This window comes from Neodiprion lecontei, chromosome 3 (genome assembly GCF_021901455.1).
Source record: "Neodiprion lecontei isolate iyNeoLeco1 chromosome 3, iyNeoLeco1.1, whole genome shotgun sequence".
NCBI classification, from domain to species: Eukaryota; Metazoa; Arthropoda; class Insecta; order Hymenoptera; family Diprionidae; genus Neodiprion; species Neodiprion lecontei.
In genome coordinates, this window is record NC_060262.1 from 23,125,185 (window position 1) to 23,145,443 (window position 20,259).

Sequence of the window (20,259 nt, forward strand, 5' to 3'; positions counted from 1 at the left end):
AATTGCTGATGTTTCATTCCGAATAATATTAGAATTTTTATGTATCAACACGTATAACGGAGTACATTAATAAGCTGCGAAATATACCTATACACTGCTTAAAGGCATTCCCTGAATACCCTGCTTCGCATTGACAGTTGAATCCTCCTGGAGTATTTGTACATATTGCATTGTTGCCGCATCGTCCCCATGGACCATTACTAACGTCACATTCGTTTATATCTAATTAGGTAAAAAAATATTTTTGTTTGAAAATTGGCAAAATCGTGATAACATCCAAAATCTATTTCACATTCTAGTCACTCACCGATGCATCCCGCTGCTATGTCATTTGGATTAAAAGTCCAGCCTTCTTCACAAATACAATAGGCTTCATGTCTATCTGCCTTACAGAACGCATGCTCTCCGCATGTAACTTCATCACAGGGTGCTAGTTGACACAATGAATTAGATTAATACAGTATTACTCGATGGAATAAAAAATTTGTAAGAGTTTTAGCCGGATTTCATGATGATTCTTACGAAACTTCGTCATCAATTTGTATAATTGTTTTACGATTCGATCACATATTAAATAATTTTAATATCACATACAATACAGTATTGGTAAAATACGTTCTTTACCATTAATTATCTATCAAGTGATCTGAATTCCACCAATTATTTGATTTTTTTTTTTAGATCTTCGCTATCAATTTTTCATTCTACATTTTTGACAATGAGTTTTAGATCATACCTAGCGAAATAATGAAACTCACCCTTGCATGGAATATGTGGTGGACTTCCAACGAAGCCTGTCTCACAATCACAATGGTAACTGCCTTTAACATTTGTGCATACTGCAGCAGGTCCGCAAGGATTTGCTGTGCATTCATCCACATCTATACATTTGGCACCGACCGCCTTGAATCCATCTTTGCAGAGACATTGTTCTTCGATACATTCAGCATTATTAACACAGTCAAAGTTCGATTTACACGCAATTGCCACATCGGTCTATTAAAATCAAAGACATGAGTGTATACATATAATTTTAGCTCTGTTTGTCATTTGAAAAACAAAAATCATGTATGCATACCTGATCGCAAGCAATTGCTGGGCTGGGATTAGCACTATATCCGGGTGGACAAATGCAGTTGTATCCCGGATTTGAATTTTTACAAATAGCGTTTCTACCACATGGTTTTTCATATGCCGTACACTCGTTTATATCTGTGTGGATTAAAAAACGGTTAATTGTTAGACTAATGATTATTTAGCTATAATTGAAGATATATTAATAATGTATAGAACTGTTAGTGAATTTCTGCTAACCGCTGCAGCCTTTAAATGGATCTCCAGTGTAATCTGCTTTGCAACTGCAGACAAAACTTCCCACTGTATCGGTACATTCTGTATTTTCTCCGCACGGATTATTTTCACACTCATTAACATCTGTTAATAGTTAATACAAATTGGTTAGTAGATGCGATTTAGAAATTCAGCATTTATGACGTTTGATTAAAAGCAGAACTAACTTTCACACAATGTGAGACCTTGACCGATAAAGCCTTGAGGACATATGCATTTAAACGATCCGGGTACATTAATGCACTTGGCATTAGTAGCGCAAATATTACTCTGGGCACATTCATTGGAGTCGACGCATCCGTGAGTCAAATCTTCTTGATATCCAGCTAAGCATTGGCACTTGTAACTGCCTTCGGTGTTTAAGCATTTGGAATTCGGTCCGCACAGACCGGTATCCTCACACTCATTAATGTCTGTTAGCAGTTAGTTAAACGAATTAATTATCACATTATTTATTTTGGCATATTTACTCTTTTTTAGATAAAATTATTTTTGGATTAATAAATTAGTCTTTGAAAGTGAGAAACTTTACCAAATAACTTCTGAAAACTAGTTTTCGTTTATTATTGAAAAAAATTTCATAGATTTTCAATCAATGGATTAAAATTTTCTTATCAAAGATGACGTGAAATTGTTTACTGATTTTTCAATGGGGATACTATCATGATGATTAATTAGGTGCAGAGTGCAACACAGGTATAGCAAACATGAAAGCGGTTGCCCAGTGATTTACATTACTTTAGTGTACAAGAGATCAGTTTTCTAGCTTGAATTTTCTATACTTCACTTTTGCCATAACTTATAGTCCTTAACAGAAGAAAACCTTTTGCTGAATTGATATAAAATCAGGATATATCGAAAGAATACTCATAAAGTAAAGAAATTTGCAATAACCTGTGTTACTTAACGTCACATAAATGTTTCAAAGAATCGTAAAGACAAAAGAAAATGTGCAACACTTGCCGTAACAGCCTGATGAAGGATCACCATCCATCCCTTCGGGGCAAGAGCAACGGAAGCTTCCATCCAAGTTTGTACAAAGAGCGGAGCGACCGCAAGGGGTTCGAGCACATTCATCAATATCTTGACAACCATCTTCGGGATTGCCTTCGAAACCCTCAGGACATTCGCATTTATGACTTCCTGGTAAATTAACGCATAAAGCTCCTTGGTGGCAAGCATTTCCATCTTCACATTCGTTTACATCGATACACTGTAAATAACATGTGAATCCATATTTAAAAAAGTACAATAAGGTTTGTCAACCCAATGATTTGGGTGAAGCAAAGAGATGAGATAAAATTCTGCGCGGCAATAAGAAATTCTTATTGACATCAACACTTTTGCACTAGAACTTACATTGTCGTATGGATCTCCAGTGTAACCTTGCTTGCAAGAACAAGTGTAATTTCCGGGAATATTTTGACAAATAGCATCCTCTGCACACGCACCAGGGATGGTACATTCGTCCAAATCCTCACAGTGTTCTTCCCCATCACCGATATAACCAGGTTTACATTTACAAAGGAAATTCGAAGGAAGGTTACAGCATTCAGCATTCTCTACACACCGTGCTGCCAGGACTGGATCATCGCATTCATTAATGTCTGAAATGATTTTAATTCCGTGAATTGTTGGATTAATTTAAAGTAGAATGGGATAATAAAACGCATATTGGTTTTTACAAAATACTTCTCAGTAGACTAAACCGTGAATGATAACGTACCTTCGCATTGAAATCCGTCACCCCGATACCCAGGAAAGCAGGAGCATTGAAAACTGCCAAGAGTATTGGTACAGTGAGCAAAAATATCACACGGCCGATATTTGCATTCATTTTCATCTGCAATAAGACAGATTTATACTTTCTGATTAGAACATCATAGTTACAGGTCACGAAAATAAGAAGTAGATAACTGTTATTATGCACAGAGTGAATTTTACAATAATCATTGGCGTGAATAGACAATGAAGCTGACAACGCTCATTCTCGGTAATAAATCAGCACCACTCTATGCTCACGTCAATAATGCTAAGCAAAGTTTCAATGTCTTAAGGCATTGATTTTATATTGACAGTACTGCCTACCTGAAACCTGACAGTTACAACCTCCGAAGCCATCATTACAATGACATACAGAGTCGAGGCAGACTCCATTTTCACATTTTGTTCCATCTTCTTTGGTACAGTCATCTACAACAGTATTGGTAATATTTTATACAGGGATAAGACTGGTTGCTCTGAAAGTTCTAAAAAACTGTATGTGTAATTTGGAGTTAGCACATAATACAAAGAAATCATTTGTTACTGTACAAGATTATTTGTATTACAATATACGCACCGGTACATTTGAGTTTACTGTGCTGCTCATCAGTGCCTTGATAACAGTCTGTATGACCATCGCAAAGCCTTGACAGCTCTAATAGTTGTAAGACATCTGTTGACTCGTTGACTTGGCAACCAAAATAACCGTCCTCTAAATTTAAAAAGAATACTTCTCTTCTAGCACCTGGTCTCCCTCTATTTAATGATTCAGCCTGTTTGAGAGAATTAATCAATTACTGTTTAGGTAAACAACTATAAAGAGAGTTCAGGCCAAAGATATGTCGGCGTCGATTGTGCGGATCCTAACTGATTGTACAACAAGGAATTAGTTTTTAACTTTTGTTGATACAAGATTAATTTTTTGATGATTCCTACATTTTTTTTTTTTGCCAAGTCAAGACTATTTAATACTTTTCAATAATAAATAAATATTAACCAATAAGAATACCATTTACTGTCAGGGAATAACTTTTTTTCTAACACAAGCTTGGAAAGATAGATTATCGAAGCGTATGGATCGTGCGTAAAGTGCTCAATTTCCGAACACTTTGGTAAAACAACGTTGGCGCATGCATGCAATAGAAATGGTATACATATTACATATTAACACGGTGTGTTACATTTATTGTTACCCATTCATAATACTTACTGGACATGAGCTTAATATTATCCATACCACCAACGGCAAAAGATGTTTCATCTTTGCTGTAAAAATAAAAAGATTCAAATAAATCAAACTAATTACGTGATTCAATTATTATCGGTGTCGAGTGTAATGTATAATGTAGAGTTTTCGCGTGTTTAGTAAATAAATATTTACTGTATCCAACACGAGTGCTTTTACGGTTTGAAATTTAATTAACACTGCACTAAGCATTTTAAGGATATAAATTTATAATTTTTAGCACTTATTTTTATTATCATTCGCTTTAAAATTAAGATTCGATCCACCTTGTCCTCTTGTGACCGCACTTTTCTATGCCGTACCATTTCTGGAGAATGGTCGATTCGTTTTGTGTCCTCAGCCGCGAGGCGCTGCGTACCATGAAAATGTAGATTCGTCATACCGAAGAGATGATCCCGAAAAGAGTAAGCGTGACAATGGCGCATAATTCATCATTTTCGCACTGGCGCTAATAAGATTCCATTCTAGATTTCACTAGTTTTAATGAGAATGTCTAAAAAAGTACACATGTACTACCCACAATAGAAAATTCTGGTAATATGGATATCGTTACAAAAGGGTTTTACATATGGTTGGAATCACAAGAAAATGGTGTACAAGTAACGATTTAGTATGATTACAGTAGCCAATGCTCAACTTTCTGCTTATTGCAACATAAAACCTGTTTGTTTAATTGAACATTTTTCAGTTGACTAATGTATTAAAAAAAACTTATTATAGCTACAATAGTTACAAGAATAATCGATAAGAATAGTGACGCATGTTATGTATCATGATTACAGCTGCAAAGCGTACATTCATTTTGTACCCAGAACAACATTTTTCAGTTCTGGTAAAAATGAAAACTATTTAATACGACTGTACAGTAACCACACTAAAAATTTATTTCGTTGCGTATTCGCTATTCCGTGAATGCATATGCACACGTAACTCGCGAAATCGAAAAACTTGGCAGAAAATGACTATACGGGTGAAACCCAACCGCGAACTATTTTCAAGCTACCCGGCTCAACGATAATATTGAATTAAACAAAATGAACCTGATCAGTGATGTTTAACGAACCTAGCATTGAACATTCGCCTAATTAAGAATTAAATAATAAGAAAGAAAGTCTACATTTGTGGATAAAGTAACAAGAAGAATTACGTTAATAACAGAGTCGATCACTCAAATAATAAGTGGGTGGATAAGGCGTTTGAGAAGTATTGCAAATTAATGCGAATGGAAAGAGTTGTCATAATTAATGAACTCATTGTCAGTAGCAGTAACAGCAACTGACAACGTTCTGCATTTGCAAAATTCTTGAGACATTCGATCTGATGTTTTAACCATCTAACCACTTCCATTGTCATTGTGTGACAATTTGATTGTGGAATAGAAACCTTAGCAATATATGTTAAATTTACTGCCAACAACAATTATGCAACGAAGGTGTGCAATAAGACGAGAGCTTATGAACCAATGTTACCTACAGGGTACGTAAAATACGCAAGTAGGTAAATTCTTTGAAATCCAACTCTCGAATACAACAATGAACTTAAAACAAAAAAATACTCATTTCTGTATCGGTAACAGGATAAATTTCAACATATTTTTTGAGATTTATCTTTCTTCTCTACCTACTATAGTAAAAGTAAAAAATAAAATTATGTACCAAAAACATATCATACGCTGGACAAAAAGAAAATACATCAAATTTCAGAAATACTAAAAGATTGACCGATTCATAACGGATCCAAGGAAGAATTTGAATCAAGACTTCCATCAGCTTATGTGCGGATTTTTCGTAAAAGCACTGGAATGGATGAGATGTTTACATCCTATGAAAAGATAGCGTGTTGGAGGAACAAGCCGCTAAAATACTTTTTTTTATCAAGCTGACATCGTTAAATATTTTATTTTATATACCATTGTAACGATATTGACTATCCAAATCCTTATCCACTGCTGATCAACAAATGTCTATATTGAATCAATTGCCGAGAAAGTAGCTTTCTGAATAAAATGAGTCATCCTAGACTGAAATTGAACGAATTTACCAGATTTTATAGATACACAATTTACCGTTATCTCGTAATAAAATTAATAAAAAGTATTAACTTTCGGTCGTCACGTCAGAGCGTTTTTCATCGTAACCAAATTTACCTATTAATTATTACCTATCTAATGAAAGATATCATCAAAGTACTTCGGTGTTGAAAAAAAAAACACTTACATAGTGAAAACGCTCATCGTTATAAAATGCAACGTAAAATAAAATATCGGAGGCTTTCTTATTATTATTGTACCCAGTAACGCACTAGCAAATAAAGACAGAGAAATGCACATTTGAAAAATTATGACGTGCAAAAAGACATCCAGAGAGAAAAGAGCGCATTAATTACGAACACCTTGGGGAACAAATTACTGAATATTGGGTACCGTTCAAAATAAAACGTGACAAATTTAATCGTGCAACAAGACTCAGGATAATATGCAGCCACTTGACCGAAGCATGATGAAGGATAAAAAAAAACCGCTAGATTCTTTTTCAAAAACCAGCAGATCTTCGACTTTGAAACACAAACTGCACAGCACGGAAAAACGGAAGGAAGAAAGAGATAAAAACTCACAAGCATTTTTATACACAGTTATGAAGCACAAGTAAGCGTAAAAAGAGAACAATAGATACGAACAAAACAGAAAGTTCTGAAGTTATGAATTAACTCGATGTCGTGAAAATTTCATTGAAACGATGTCTGTGATTGACCTAAAAAGGCGAAATTGTGGATCATTTTAGATCGATTACATTGCTCAATTATTTTTATGCATGTCATCCATGTAACATGTAATCGGTACTAATGAAATATTAATGATTTCGTTTAAAAACCAATTCCGGACAGATCGCACCTGGGAGAAATTTTGTTCGTAGATCTTCATTTCATCACAGAAACATTGTATAAAATAAGACTGACCGGTTATAATGAATAAATTTATACCCGATTGAAAAACATATCAATCTTATATTTAAAATTCAATTTAGACTATCTCTGGATTATCCATATAGAAAATTAAGCACTGAGGTAATCTTTTTGTAAAGTCATCAATAACCGCACATTCCTGACCTAAATTTGCGGGTTTTCATTTTTTATCACATTAAGAAACGCTTCGTTCATTATATTATTATCATTTTCTCAACTCTGATTTTGTTATTTTTATGATTTACTGATTTTTTACTCTACTCTACGCCGGATAAATCCTTGGGTATAAATACATTGATCACTACACGTCAAGAGATGATAGTATGCCGAATGCAATTTGTGTATACACTAACCTAAGATGAACTATACGACCGAAAAATAATCCACCTACAGTAACACGACAATGACATCGCGATACGAATACGACATTACGTCAAGTAAATTAACACTGCACAATCTATGATTCCTAATGATCGGTAACGGAGTAATTTGTGTGCATTATTTGCGACTTCTTACCTCCGCCGGTAGATACCTGTTTCTTTCACTCTTTCCTCAACGTTAATATCACGCTTGTATATTTCGTGCGTATAGGTACGAAGTAGCACACGTGTAGATATGGCATCTGATTAAATAAACGGGAATAAAAATTGGGAGAAGAAACAAGATATAATGTCACGTACCTACAACCACAGTGTCGTAGTACCCATTTCCATTGTCACCTAGTCTGTGTCACAAGTTGTGCAGAAAATTTATACCTCAAACTCGATCATTTCGAGCCGAAGTAAAACCAAAAGAAGTACATAATTGTGGTTATTTATACAGCCCTTGACTATTTTTATTTTTTGCTGTGACCAAAAGATGTAGTTCCTAGTACAAAATGAAAGTCAGTTTCGTACCCCTAACCGTAACCGCAAAAAATCTAAGACGTGTTACCATTCTTTTTCATTTATGGTCACGCGTACTACACTTTCTTGTAACTATTGTGATAATTTGACGTTAGTGCAACAATGAATTGATGTTAAGACGCTATTTAAATGACAAATGTCGTATCGATAAGCTTGTAATTAGACTGAATATGTAGTTACTTGTAACACGTATTTTTTGTAATTCTAACAATTCTATTTTGACTGTTGATGTAGCGATACCTACACTGAGAGAAATTTTTAGTTCCGTTTACCGCTCAGTCCTCAACAATCTTCATTTTTTACCACAATCGAAAAATATAGTTCCAGGTACAAAATGGAAATTAGTTTTGCAGCCGTTACCAGAAAGTCTAGGATCCGTTACTATTCTTTCTCATTACGATCACTGTTACTATATTTTCTTGCAACTGTTGCGAAAATTTAATGCTTGTGCAACAATAAATTGACGTTAAAGCCTTATTTAATTAAAAAAGTAGAGTAAACCGAAGAAACTCATTTTGCGTTACGATTACCAAAAAAAGGATCGGCGATAGCGCAAAATGGTAACGCGTACCTCGTTTTTCGTAATTCCAACAATATTCAATCATTTTTTTTTAACACGATACCTGTTCTACTGAATTATTCTAGTTACTGTAACAAATGAAATTTTTTCTCAGTGTATTTTACTGGAACTTTTCAGTAGCTATAAGACATGAAATTTCCTTCAGTGTAATACGACAGCATCGAGGGATGAATGTCATGATACTAAATGAAAGCTAATGGATATCCGAAGTTAACGCCTACCACGTTTTCAACAAACGTAACTACTTGAATAACCGTAGAGGTGACGTCAGAAACACGTGCGTACAGTCATGGCACAGCTATGTAATCAAACTTAGGTCATTCCCTATGCTGTACATTGTTGCGTATACAGGGCATCACACAAGCCATCGAGTGGCAATTGTCGCTCGTCACCGATTTCGTAAGTTTCGTTCGAAAGATGAAACCCAGGCAAGCAAAAGTCGCGTTTAACGTACTAAAATAAACCGCAAGCTTGCGAGTGCTTTTCTTTGAAGTAAACTACTTGAGTAGGGTACAAATTATTCAATCTGTGTACAAGCGCAAAGGAGCAAACAAACGAATGGAATGACGAATAACGAAGATCCGCGTATAATGTGGATTTTGAGACCGTGTCGGAAATATATACATATACGTTATACTCCCCCCCCCCAGCCGATAGTTATTGTGGTTCAAGGATGACGAGGTGAGAGAAATTTCTGACCCAGTACGCAGAATCTTTATTTGGCTATGACATGTGTATACGCCGTATAAATACGCTTGCAATTAACATACAACGAGAACACACGACAGCCTTGCATCATTATTTTTAGGCGATTCTTTAGTTTTCGAACTATCGACACACTTTACAAATTGTTGAAAAATCATTTCGTTTCGATGGGAAAAGTGTTTTCTTCGCGAGATAAAACGTTCGGTCGGTCCAAATGCGACACACGAACAAACTTGAGGAAAAAAAAGAAAAGAAAAACAACTCTAGAACTTCAAAACTAGGATTAGATTAATCGTATAACACGAATAGGCCTCAATTAAACGGTTTTCATTTAATAGGTTGATCAAGAATTCGATTAACCAGTAATACCAGTTAATCAGCCCTGTCGATCATTAGTTTCTTCGATTAATCGATTATTCGTCCTTCGCAATTGATCGTTTTTTTTTTTTTTCTATTTTTTTATTCATCGATCGATCAAACGGCCTCTCTTCGATTGTTCGGTTTTTCGAACAGCAGATTGATCGCACAGTGTCCCAATGGATAGAAAAAAAAAAAAAAAAACCACTGGAAACTTCTTCGACGACTCGGTAAAGCAGTCAAAACCCGGATGGAACTCTTCGCAGGAGCGGCTCCGAAGGTTTTCGGGTAAATCGTTTGTTTTTTTTTTTTTTTTCTTCTTTTTTCAAACAAAGTTAATGGGCACGACCGAGTATGTCTTCGATTAAGGCGAAATCGCACGTCACGTCGCCCACCGCGATTCATCGTTTATGGAAGGTTGCGCGTTAATATAACCGGTATTTGGCTAGCCTACGTGAAAGTGTGGTATATACATGTTTGTGTGCGTGTGTGTGTGTGTGTTCGCGTATGTATGCATGCACGCACGTATACTGTATACGTATCGTTTCGGTCCCGTCTTTGACTCGACTCGCCTTGTTCTCGCCTAGGGCGCCCGGCCAGCCAGCTTCGCGTTCGCAGCGGAATCCCACCTCCTTGCTAGTTGCGTTGCTGACGTGGCGATCCGAGCTAGCGGAACCGCAGCTTTATGCAAATAACAGCTCATCCGTCCCTGGGCGGTGCTCGAAGCGAACCTTCCCAATGCCGCAAAGAGGGAATGGACGAAGGTGCTCTTATGCAATTCGACGGGGTTTCGTATATTGCAGAATAGAATTTGGGAAATCAAATCTAGGAACAGTTGCGAGGCGAATGCCATTCTGGATAAAACCGCGCGAGGAAGATTGGTTTACCGAAAACCGACACTTTTTTATTCATTTTTTCACACGATTGTCGTCCGTTTGAGTAGGATTTGTGGATTTACTAGATTCGTAAGCTAACGAAATTACTTTGAGATATAAAAATAGCAAACACTGGAATTATAAATAAAAACTTAGATATCGATTTGGCCTGTACGATTAGTCGATTCGTCGTAGACTTCGATTAATATATTTTTTTTTTTTTTTAATTAGTCGATTGATGGAAAAAAATCTAATCGAAATCGCCAATAATCGATTCATCGAAATGACTGATTAATCGATTTATTGAGAACAAAATTAATGAAACGGCCGGTTAATTTCAATTGATTTAAGTCTACGATTAATTGATTCATCGAACGGCCCTAAATTGATGACGCTTAAAAACGAGCTGTTGTTGAATGAAATTAAACGAATCTACTAGATTTTTTACCGTTTTAAAGCGATGCGAAATGAGCTGTCGATATCTGTTAGCTTTTGTTTATAATTTCAGTATTTACGATTTTAGTATTTTTAAATAGATCTTCGCAGTTTACGAATACGATAATTTGATAAATACTCAATACGTGACTATCATGATTCACGGCCAACTGCGCTTTCCCTGGACGAGTATAAAGACGTTATTATTATCACAGATTTACAAACCAAGACACATCTGAAAGTATAATGAAAGGAAAGGGAAACCATGGCATGCGGTGTAGAAAAAATCCTCAAGAAATAACTAAAGGAATTTACGGAATCCCGAATTTACAGTAAACATGTTATATGCTTGGTGATGCTGTGAGTCCACACTGAGAAAAAAAAGTTATTCAACCAAACAGCCAAGTTATTTGACCTCCAGTTTATTTGATTCGTACAATTTCTCACTCATTGACAGACCAACCACTTTTTAGTTGAAGTAAAAATACTGATGTATTGATTTAAATGCTACATGCTTTCAAGTTAAATGTATTTCAAACAAATATACATTTATTTCATAGGATTAAACTGGAACTTTCGAAACGACAACTTCACTTGAATCAACTAACCGGTTCAAAAGTGCTGAGATATTGATTGGAAACAATAATTCCACGCTTGTTGCAATATTAATGTTATTACCAGATAGTATATTTGACTGATCGTAATGTTTGTCCGACGTGATCGATGATACCTTCAAATCAGTGTAGTTTTACTAAATCCGAATTTTATATATGAAAAGAGAAAATAATGTTCGCCTAGCATTACCCAAAATTGTATTCGCCAAAAATATTCCGACGTAGGACTTACAATGATACGTCCGTTCTTATTTTAGGGCACGATAATGATGAGAAGCAGAATATTTGTCATACATGTCCTGAGGAGATGTCCCGAAAACATTTCGGTAAAAATAATTTGTCGAACAATTATCGCATAGCCTATTACAAGATGCAACATGTAACGGGATCCCGTACAAATAACAAACTCAAGACTATACCATGTATATTGCTTATCTATGTATAATTCTCATTTTTTTGAATTTTCGGATTTTCACTATTATCTGGCTAATAAAAATGACTTTCAGACAATTCGGCGATTTCAAAAATAGTCAACAATGGCAAAAAGGAGAAGTGAAACTTGAAGTTCGACAATTGACATGCTATCTCACTGTATCTGCACAATGTCCTACATTATTACGCTCGTGCCTTTTGTTTCGTTTTCATACTAACGTAACAAAGCCATTGAAATGAAATGTTTCCCAATCGACGAGGAGAGAAAAAAAAACACATCGTAATCAATAAACCAATCAACTTCCAGAAAAGTTGTATGGATAAGTCAAGGATGCAGAGACAACGCCTTCGCCGTCTGAATCAAGAGTTAGGAAGATGTTGTTCGAAACAACATCGCTACTGTGACATGGAAATGAGTCTGAACGAACTCCAATGACACAAACACAGATACCAACACTTCGAGGAAAGGATTTACAATTAGAAAGTTCAAAATCATCAAACTCTGATGATTTTAATCCGATTCTCTCACGATTCCGGACTCATTTCGCCGAGTGACCAGGTCCTTACGAATTGTGCTAAAATCAACCGAGATATCTTAAATTACAGAATAATTACCTAGCCTAATCTGTTTTTATCGAATATAGACCGGGGATAAATATTTATTGAATTTTTGTTCAAGCTGTTCTGGAGATCTCTATGATGTACAAAATGAGTGACAAAACGATAGAATCTGATCAAAAACTCGACAGCTTGATCACGTTGAACGTTCAAATCACAGAACCTTTCCTAAAATTGTAGAAATCTCAGCTTGTGTTGTTCGAATTTACTTTATTGGATCATTTTCATCGCATCGCAGGAAAGTTGTTTCATTCGCGTTCACCGTCACTGGTGGAACCAGCATTGGTGAAGACGATTTAAACGGTTGTCCCTTCGCGTTTCCTAAATTTCGCTATACACGGCCCATTCATCCTCGATTCTTTGCTAAAACCCTTTTTCAACTACGCGACAGGAACGCAATCCGATGACGAGAGTTTCGTAAGATCGCCGCATAAGACGTGAAAGTAAAAAAGTTATCGGACCACGAGTGAATTGTGTCAAAAAACAGCGGCCCTGAATCCCGCGTGATTTGTTTATTCTTTAAACATTCCACGCCTTCCGTGCTTGCGGAAATTCCGTTATACCCGCGGCTCAAGCCTTCCGTTTACTGATCCATGCAGAATGTTCGCTTTTAAGCGATTTACGACTGGCCGATTCAACATTAGCATCGCGTAGTTCAAGCGGGTTTCGTGCGGCAAGTCCGACTCTCATCGGATCTGTATTCACCTCGTGATCTATGGACGTACGCATCATCAGTTTTCTACGCACGCACAACCGTCCGTATGCGCTGCAGCGGGCACGACACGAAGGGAAAAGAATAAGAAGAGAGTGAAAGAGGAGGAACGTCGAAAGCGTCGAAACCGTCGAAACCGTCGAAACGTACATCCTCAGAGCGTATGTCCATGTACTCGTATGCCGCAGATGTTATTCCTACGGACTGACTGAGGCAACATCCGGCATGAATCAACAAAGTAAAACGGCTTAAGAGAGTCGCGCCGAACAACCTTAATGCACGCCTACTCCAGAGCCCAATTTATTGTTCGGTGAAAGTCGAAGCTGTCTCAATTCGGCGGCGTGGGCTGATCGCGAGATTTGCGGTGCTGAACAACGGTATCTACCTTTTTTCTCCAACACCTACAACAACGCAATGTATAAGTATTGGGCCTTCTTAGTTTGGAAATTAAGTTACGTTTTTTTTCCTTCCACCTAAAAAACGCGGCGCGTGTATGTACGTGAGCGAAAATAGTATCTATATCGTGCAACGAGTGGGCAATGGTGACGATTTTTGATCGAGTGTGAAGTTGGCCGCATGAGCCGAAGGCGAGTGCGGATATCGTACGAACTCGGAATCATCGTTGCGCACGAGTTGCACACGATATTTTTTCGCAATAAAAATTTAGAATTAGGCGATATTGGCCGCCTACTGAAAATAAACAAACGATCTTATTTCTCAATGAATCAGTGCTAGTTGGGAAATGGCGAACCATTTTTCCACTAGTGGCGAAAACTGTTTTTGCCCACTAGTGGAGAAATGGTTGGCCATATCCCAACTAGCAATTATTCATTGAGAGATAGCATCTTCGTCGATTTTTACGCGGAGTTGTGAAAAGAAATCTGCACGCGGAAGGATATCTCTTGACCCTAGGCGCACGTACCTATTTTTTCGATCACGAGGCGCACTGCGGGTCTCTAAGACCCTGTTGAATTGAGAAAGAAACCCATGTGACAAATTTGTTGGCAATTGAATTCCGTGTAAGAATGTCTGCGGAGCAAAGACTGCAGCTTCAAAGGTTCGCAAATTATTACAAGTCTTGAAAATAAATTTTATGTAATAATTCACCTTTAAGCGCCTTTAGTGACTAAACTGTAGATTTTAGTATGAAAATTCTAGTGACGGATTAGAGGATAATTAAATTCTCGTTACATGTGCTCGTTAGAAAAAAAAAATTAAGAGTACTGATCACTAAAAAAAAAAACTTAAAAATTCTGTTTCATATCAAATTGAAATCATTCAAAATTTTCAATTGGGGCGTTTTGCTTTTGGCTTGAAAATTACTCTGAAAAAAAAACTGTAAAAATGACAATCCCTGAACAACATCAGGAACATTTTTAGGGTTCTCGAAGCAAGTACAATGATATTGTGAGACGAGGTGATTTCTGGCGCCCTCTGTAAAACGGTGAAGCAGAATAGGGAGGAAAAGGGAACAGTCGGTCGTGGGCAGGCATTCGGTGTGTAACGTGTGCGTCATGCTGGATTCAATAAACAACTTTTAAAAAATTAGCTGTGTGATCTCTGCCCACCTCGACACATTCTTACAATATGAAAAAGTATAAAACTAATGATGTTAATTGAGTTGGCATAAAATACCTCACCATAAAGAAATGCCATTTCTATAGGAGTGCCACTCGGATGTAGCAGTTTTTTTTTTTTTATCTTACACCCATTCTCAACTCCCTGAACCGAATGGGTGTTCAATGTTCATATATGGATTTTATATTCAAAACCGAAGATATATTGAAACGTTCGGTTTGCTGTCACGGAGGTCTAGGATCAACAGTAATCAAGAACAAAGATCCGAAAGTACATTTGCGGCGGTTCCATTGAAACGATGCACTTATTGTTGGTTGCAGGAAAAAAGTTAAAATCATACATTTCGCGTTGAGTGAGATCGCGTTGTTCTGTCATTTATACAGTTTGAAAGCCAAAAGAATATCAATCGTGCCGATTTTTACGAGTAATAGCTGCTTGTCTTGTTTTTTTAATGGATTCTTTACAATTCAACGGATTTTATTTCAAGCTTAAAAGCTGAATAATAAAGAAATCTGGCACGAAGAATCGTTGTAAGTTGAAAAGGATCAATCCACGATTCAACAAGAAAAAATATTATTGTCATCCAAAGTCAGCCAAGACGGCGGTTTGCGGAGTATGTATTCATTTCTGAAGAAAATGAGGTATTATTCATTGAGATCGCAGACACCCGATGACACATGTTTTCGGTGCTAAGAAACTGTGAAATATGATGATCTCTCTTATATCCTTAATTATTGATTTTTTTTCAACTTGAAATTCATGTGTTTGTTATTTTTCCTTTATTAAAGGAATGCTCTTTTAATCGAGGCGATCCTTTCATGAAACGAAATTTGATAAAAACGCTTTGTTTTTGAACCTGGGAGAATCGACAATTTATCGTTGGACAGAGTGGGTTCAACTGGCTCTCTACAAGGGAAAAAATTGGCGAAAAAATGGGAGATTTTGCTACGAACGATTGAAATGGATAGTTAAAGGGACAAGACAGTGAACTCCAAGCTCTCTCGATTTGCGTGAAATTTTAAGTATCAATAAAGCTCCACAAAACAAAATGTTTTACAGCCTGTACAAAAATTAACGCGGTTTAAATTATTGTTCGAATTACAAGAACATGCGAGGCAAGTAATTTATCAGAGACGATATATAAAATCTGTTTCTTCGGTTAAATTATACACTTTGTTCAGTTAAACAAGACCTCAACATCAATTTCTTGTCGCACTGACATAAAATTATCATGATATCCGCAAGAAAATGTAGCAAGACTGATTGCGATCGGAAAAAACAGCAAAACTTAGGTACTAGATTTTCTGCTTACAGATAAAAAACTAATTTTCTTTCCGTACCCAACCCTAAATTTTTCAAATATGGCTAAAAAATGAATAGAGACGGTTAAAAAGACTGCGTTATGGTAACCGCGATAAAAAAAATTTCTCTCGAGTTGCACCTCCGTCGTCATTCCATTCACAACTTGGGGTTAAACAAAATCGGACATCCTGCTCGCAGCCAAAATTCAATGCTCGTACGTCGTTTCCTATAAATTTGAGAAGCAACGGTAATTCATATACGTAAACGTCAAGACGGCGAATGAAGTATGTTACACAGTAAAGTCATACCCAAACGAGTCGTACGGTCAGTACTAAGGTCGGTGACCGAAAAAACAATTCGTAGCTATATCGGTGTGTTGAGAATATATGTATAGGTATATTAGTACACGTATCATAAGGGGTATTCCTTGCGAAGTGCAGACCGGTTTTTGGCCGAGAGTCAGCAAATTCGACGCCCAACTACAATTTTGTTGCTTGATATTACGTAATTGACGATCAGAGCCACCTGCAGTTATTCGGCGAAATTCGTAGTGATTTGGGTTCAAGATATATCACGATCGATGTTTTACTAAGAATTTAAAATATATAAAATAGATAACATATAAAATAAATGTATAAAATATAAATGTTCGGGAACTGTAATTGTACGAGCAAATGAAAAATGCACATCCATACATACGTACAATATTTTGTCTATAAAATAACGAAAACGTAAGATCGACTACTCAATTTGATACACAAAAACGAGCTTTTTTCGTTTATACAGCTTTCCGATTTGTGCCAAAATTTTCAATCACGTACATCTGTAAAAGTATCAAATTTTCGTATTCCGTATCGAAAGGGTTAATTAATTTTCTACAAATTCTCAGTCAGGCTACTTTGAGGTGCGAATTAGAAAATATAGAAATATTTTCAGCTTGGCGTTATATTCGTATATTGTTTTCTTCGATACAGATTGTAAAAAAACCAGTAAGTACAAAACGACTGCGGTTCTACAAATTAATATCACGGTGTTAATTATTTTGCTTCAATTATATTTATAGAGTGAAATCATTAAATTTGCTAATTTTTAATGAATGGTTCCTCATCTTACGCAGATCGAGAAAAATTATTACATTTTCCAAATATACATGACGGTCAAATATGGCTAAATAAATGTTTTGTTAATTAAACTAAATCTATCTTCACTCAACAATCCAAATTATCATTCTAATCACTTTTTTGCTGTGTCAGGTGACACTTTGTGTTGGAAAAAAATTTCTTTTGCTATGTTTGATAAATTCAACAAATCCGTTCTCTGTGACTGCATTCAAGAATTATTAGTTAATTTAAAAACAAACTAATATAACACTCGTGATCAACGCGCACGCTCTATTTTTACAAAAATATAACCTTGGCGAATAAATAAATACATATAATGTATACCGAATGCTTCCGGGTAATGTGGAGGTACATAGTTACATAGATACCTGCACTATTATAAATATTGGGTTAAACTGACATTTATTAGAGACATACGCTTTATTAGAGACGAGGCTAATAAATTCTGGCCAACTGTACGTAATATGCTGATTAATGTTGCATCACCTCGAAATTTTTGACGTCAGTCTTTGTATGCTCTACATGTAACCGGAACAAAATAATGTACATTACAATTCATATCCACACTCGACGTATTCTCTTACACCGTTATTGCAAATAATACTTTGACTGAGTAGCGGCAGGTTGAAAAATTTCACTTCACTTTCTTCTCGTTTTAAAACCATACCCTCGGCTTCATGGAAAATTTGTCGAAAATTTTCACAAACCCTTGAAGATAATGACGAGGGAAAAAAATTTGAATACCGCACGCAAATAAAATGATCTATTTTTCAAATTAAATGTGAAACAAAAATATATCTTTCGGTACATCTTTAACAGCGATATTTCTTTTGAACTACACGTTATTCAGCTTTGCAAATGTAGAGGGCTCTCCGCATCGCGTAGCGGTATGGAAATGTTTTTTTTTATAATAGTTCAACTTGCTGAACCCTGGCCAAAACGGGTCCGCTTCACGTGGAATACACCATATATACATGTACAGTGTATACACGTAGTTCTTCACACATTCTGCCATTTATGGTTACACTAAGCCTTATACTTGAATTGCACAATGCTTAGACTGTAAACTATACTGGACAAAACGAAACATTCAAGACACGCTTGCCTCAGTGCAAACGATCATTACTCTCCGTTTGATATTGCGGCTTTAAATGTGTTAAGTGAACGTAAAATTATCTAGGTGTTTCTTATTCGATCTGTGCAAGCAGTGCACGCAATATCACCGCTACAGCTTGACTTATAATTTGTACACATAGAGCCCGGATTAATATGTAAATACATATTTTTTTATATAAATCATTTTCATTCCGTATTTGGTTTTCTACATAAAGTATGATGTTTGGAACCAGAAAATGCAGTTTCTATTATCCACATTTCGTTCCATGTTTCAGTTTTTTAAGTCTGTATTATGTGTAAATATTTTTTTATTTTTAATACACATTTATCCGGGCCTTAGTTGTTAAAGAAATCGCAAATTCAGGTCCGGTAAGTTATCGATTTATTCGCGTACCCAAAATTTCGAATAATCGGGCTCCATAAAAAACTTTGGCAGAGATGGTAATAAGTTGTTGAAAAGTAAATGAATCTTTATACAAAGCGATTGAAAAGCACAATATGACGAACTCGAGGGTGAATATTCTATTGACATTAAAATTCGTCCGTTTCCCAAAGCTTAGACTAATCGATAGATTGAGTTTTCAATAAGATTTGATCGACTGAAACGTCAGATTCATATTCTGTTTTGATCCAAATCTTTGCACTCGACTGTGAATAAAAAAAACTTAAATTTTCATACCGATCTTTTATTCCTACGAATAAAGTAATTACGAATCAAACTATACCAGCGTCCTTGAAACCTACGATAGAAGTTGGATAACTCAGAAATCCTGCAGTGTCAACTGTAATTTAACCGTTTTCATTGCAGATAGAAATTGGGGGAAAAAAAAAACTAAATGGAAAAAAATAGCGAAAGTATATCACAGGTTTTTTTTTTGTGCACGATCCATTCGTCGTTCCAATCACCTGTCGTTTCCATATTGATAGTGAGCGAGTTGCGCTAGTTATACGGGCTGCATAAGGTTGTGTATTGTTGTTATATCGAACGCGGTTCAACGTAGACGTTGATGTGGGAGTTTTTTGTGAAACTCACCAACGCAACGCCGTTAAACAGGCAACCAAAGCTAGCATTTTAGGTCTGTACTTCCATTTCTGAAAAGTTTACCCTATCTTACCGACGAATTCCGGGTTAGCTGGCAAGCCAGATTATTTACATGAAATACAGATTCCTCTCGTTGCCAATTAATAAAACCAGGAGAATTTCTAAAAATCTTTGAATATTTTGTCTACATTTTTCAACGGCATATCAAGCGTCATCAATTTGTAAACGCGTTTTTTGAATTACATAGCGTGTAAATGATTAAACTCTCGTATTTAGCCAGTGTTATTCCAATTCGCTTAAATTCGTTTCTAGTACACAACAGTACGCGGATGTTATTTCATTCATGTTCACCATAATTAGCGCAAACGAAATGAATTTCTTAAGTGTTTTCTCCCTTTTTCCAACGTTTGATTCAGACGGCCAGGCAGATCGAACGTCCAAGACGTCCGTAACGTGCCCAATGCAGGCATTGAACTCACCGTGAGGCTCGCAACTCTGTTATAACATACGCTTCGTAACCACTGATCTCTATACCTACTATACAGC

General features: G+C 36.2%; 1 protein-coding gene across 2 annotated transcripts in view; it reads right to left on the reverse strand.

Annotated features, from left to right (window-relative positions):
* Positions 1-20,259, reverse strand: part of LOC107221606 — a 133,995-nt gene that overhangs the window by 104,975 nt on the left and 8,761 nt on the right. For both annotated transcript variants that reach the window (XM_046734410.1, XM_046734409.1), the window contains exons 2-13: positions 4,325-4,380; positions 3,692-3,887; positions 3,439-3,543; positions 3,077-3,193; positions 2,710-2,957; positions 2,314-2,563; positions 1,518-1,763; positions 1,315-1,434; positions 1,079-1,212; positions 759-996; positions 308-430; positions 88-222 (exon numbers count right to left, since the gene is read on the reverse strand). In XM_046734410.1, the coding sequence (XP_046590366.1) occupies positions 88-222; positions 308-430; positions 759-996; positions 1,079-1,212; positions 1,315-1,434; positions 1,518-1,763; positions 2,314-2,563; positions 2,710-2,957; positions 3,077-3,193; positions 3,439-3,543; positions 3,692-3,887; positions 4,325-4,380 (1,968 nt within the window). The remainder of the gene's footprint in view (positions 1-87; positions 223-307; positions 431-758; positions 997-1,078; positions 1,213-1,314; positions 1,435-1,517; positions 1,764-2,313; positions 2,564-2,709; positions 2,958-3,076; positions 3,194-3,438; positions 3,544-3,691; positions 3,888-4,324; positions 4,381-20,259) is intronic.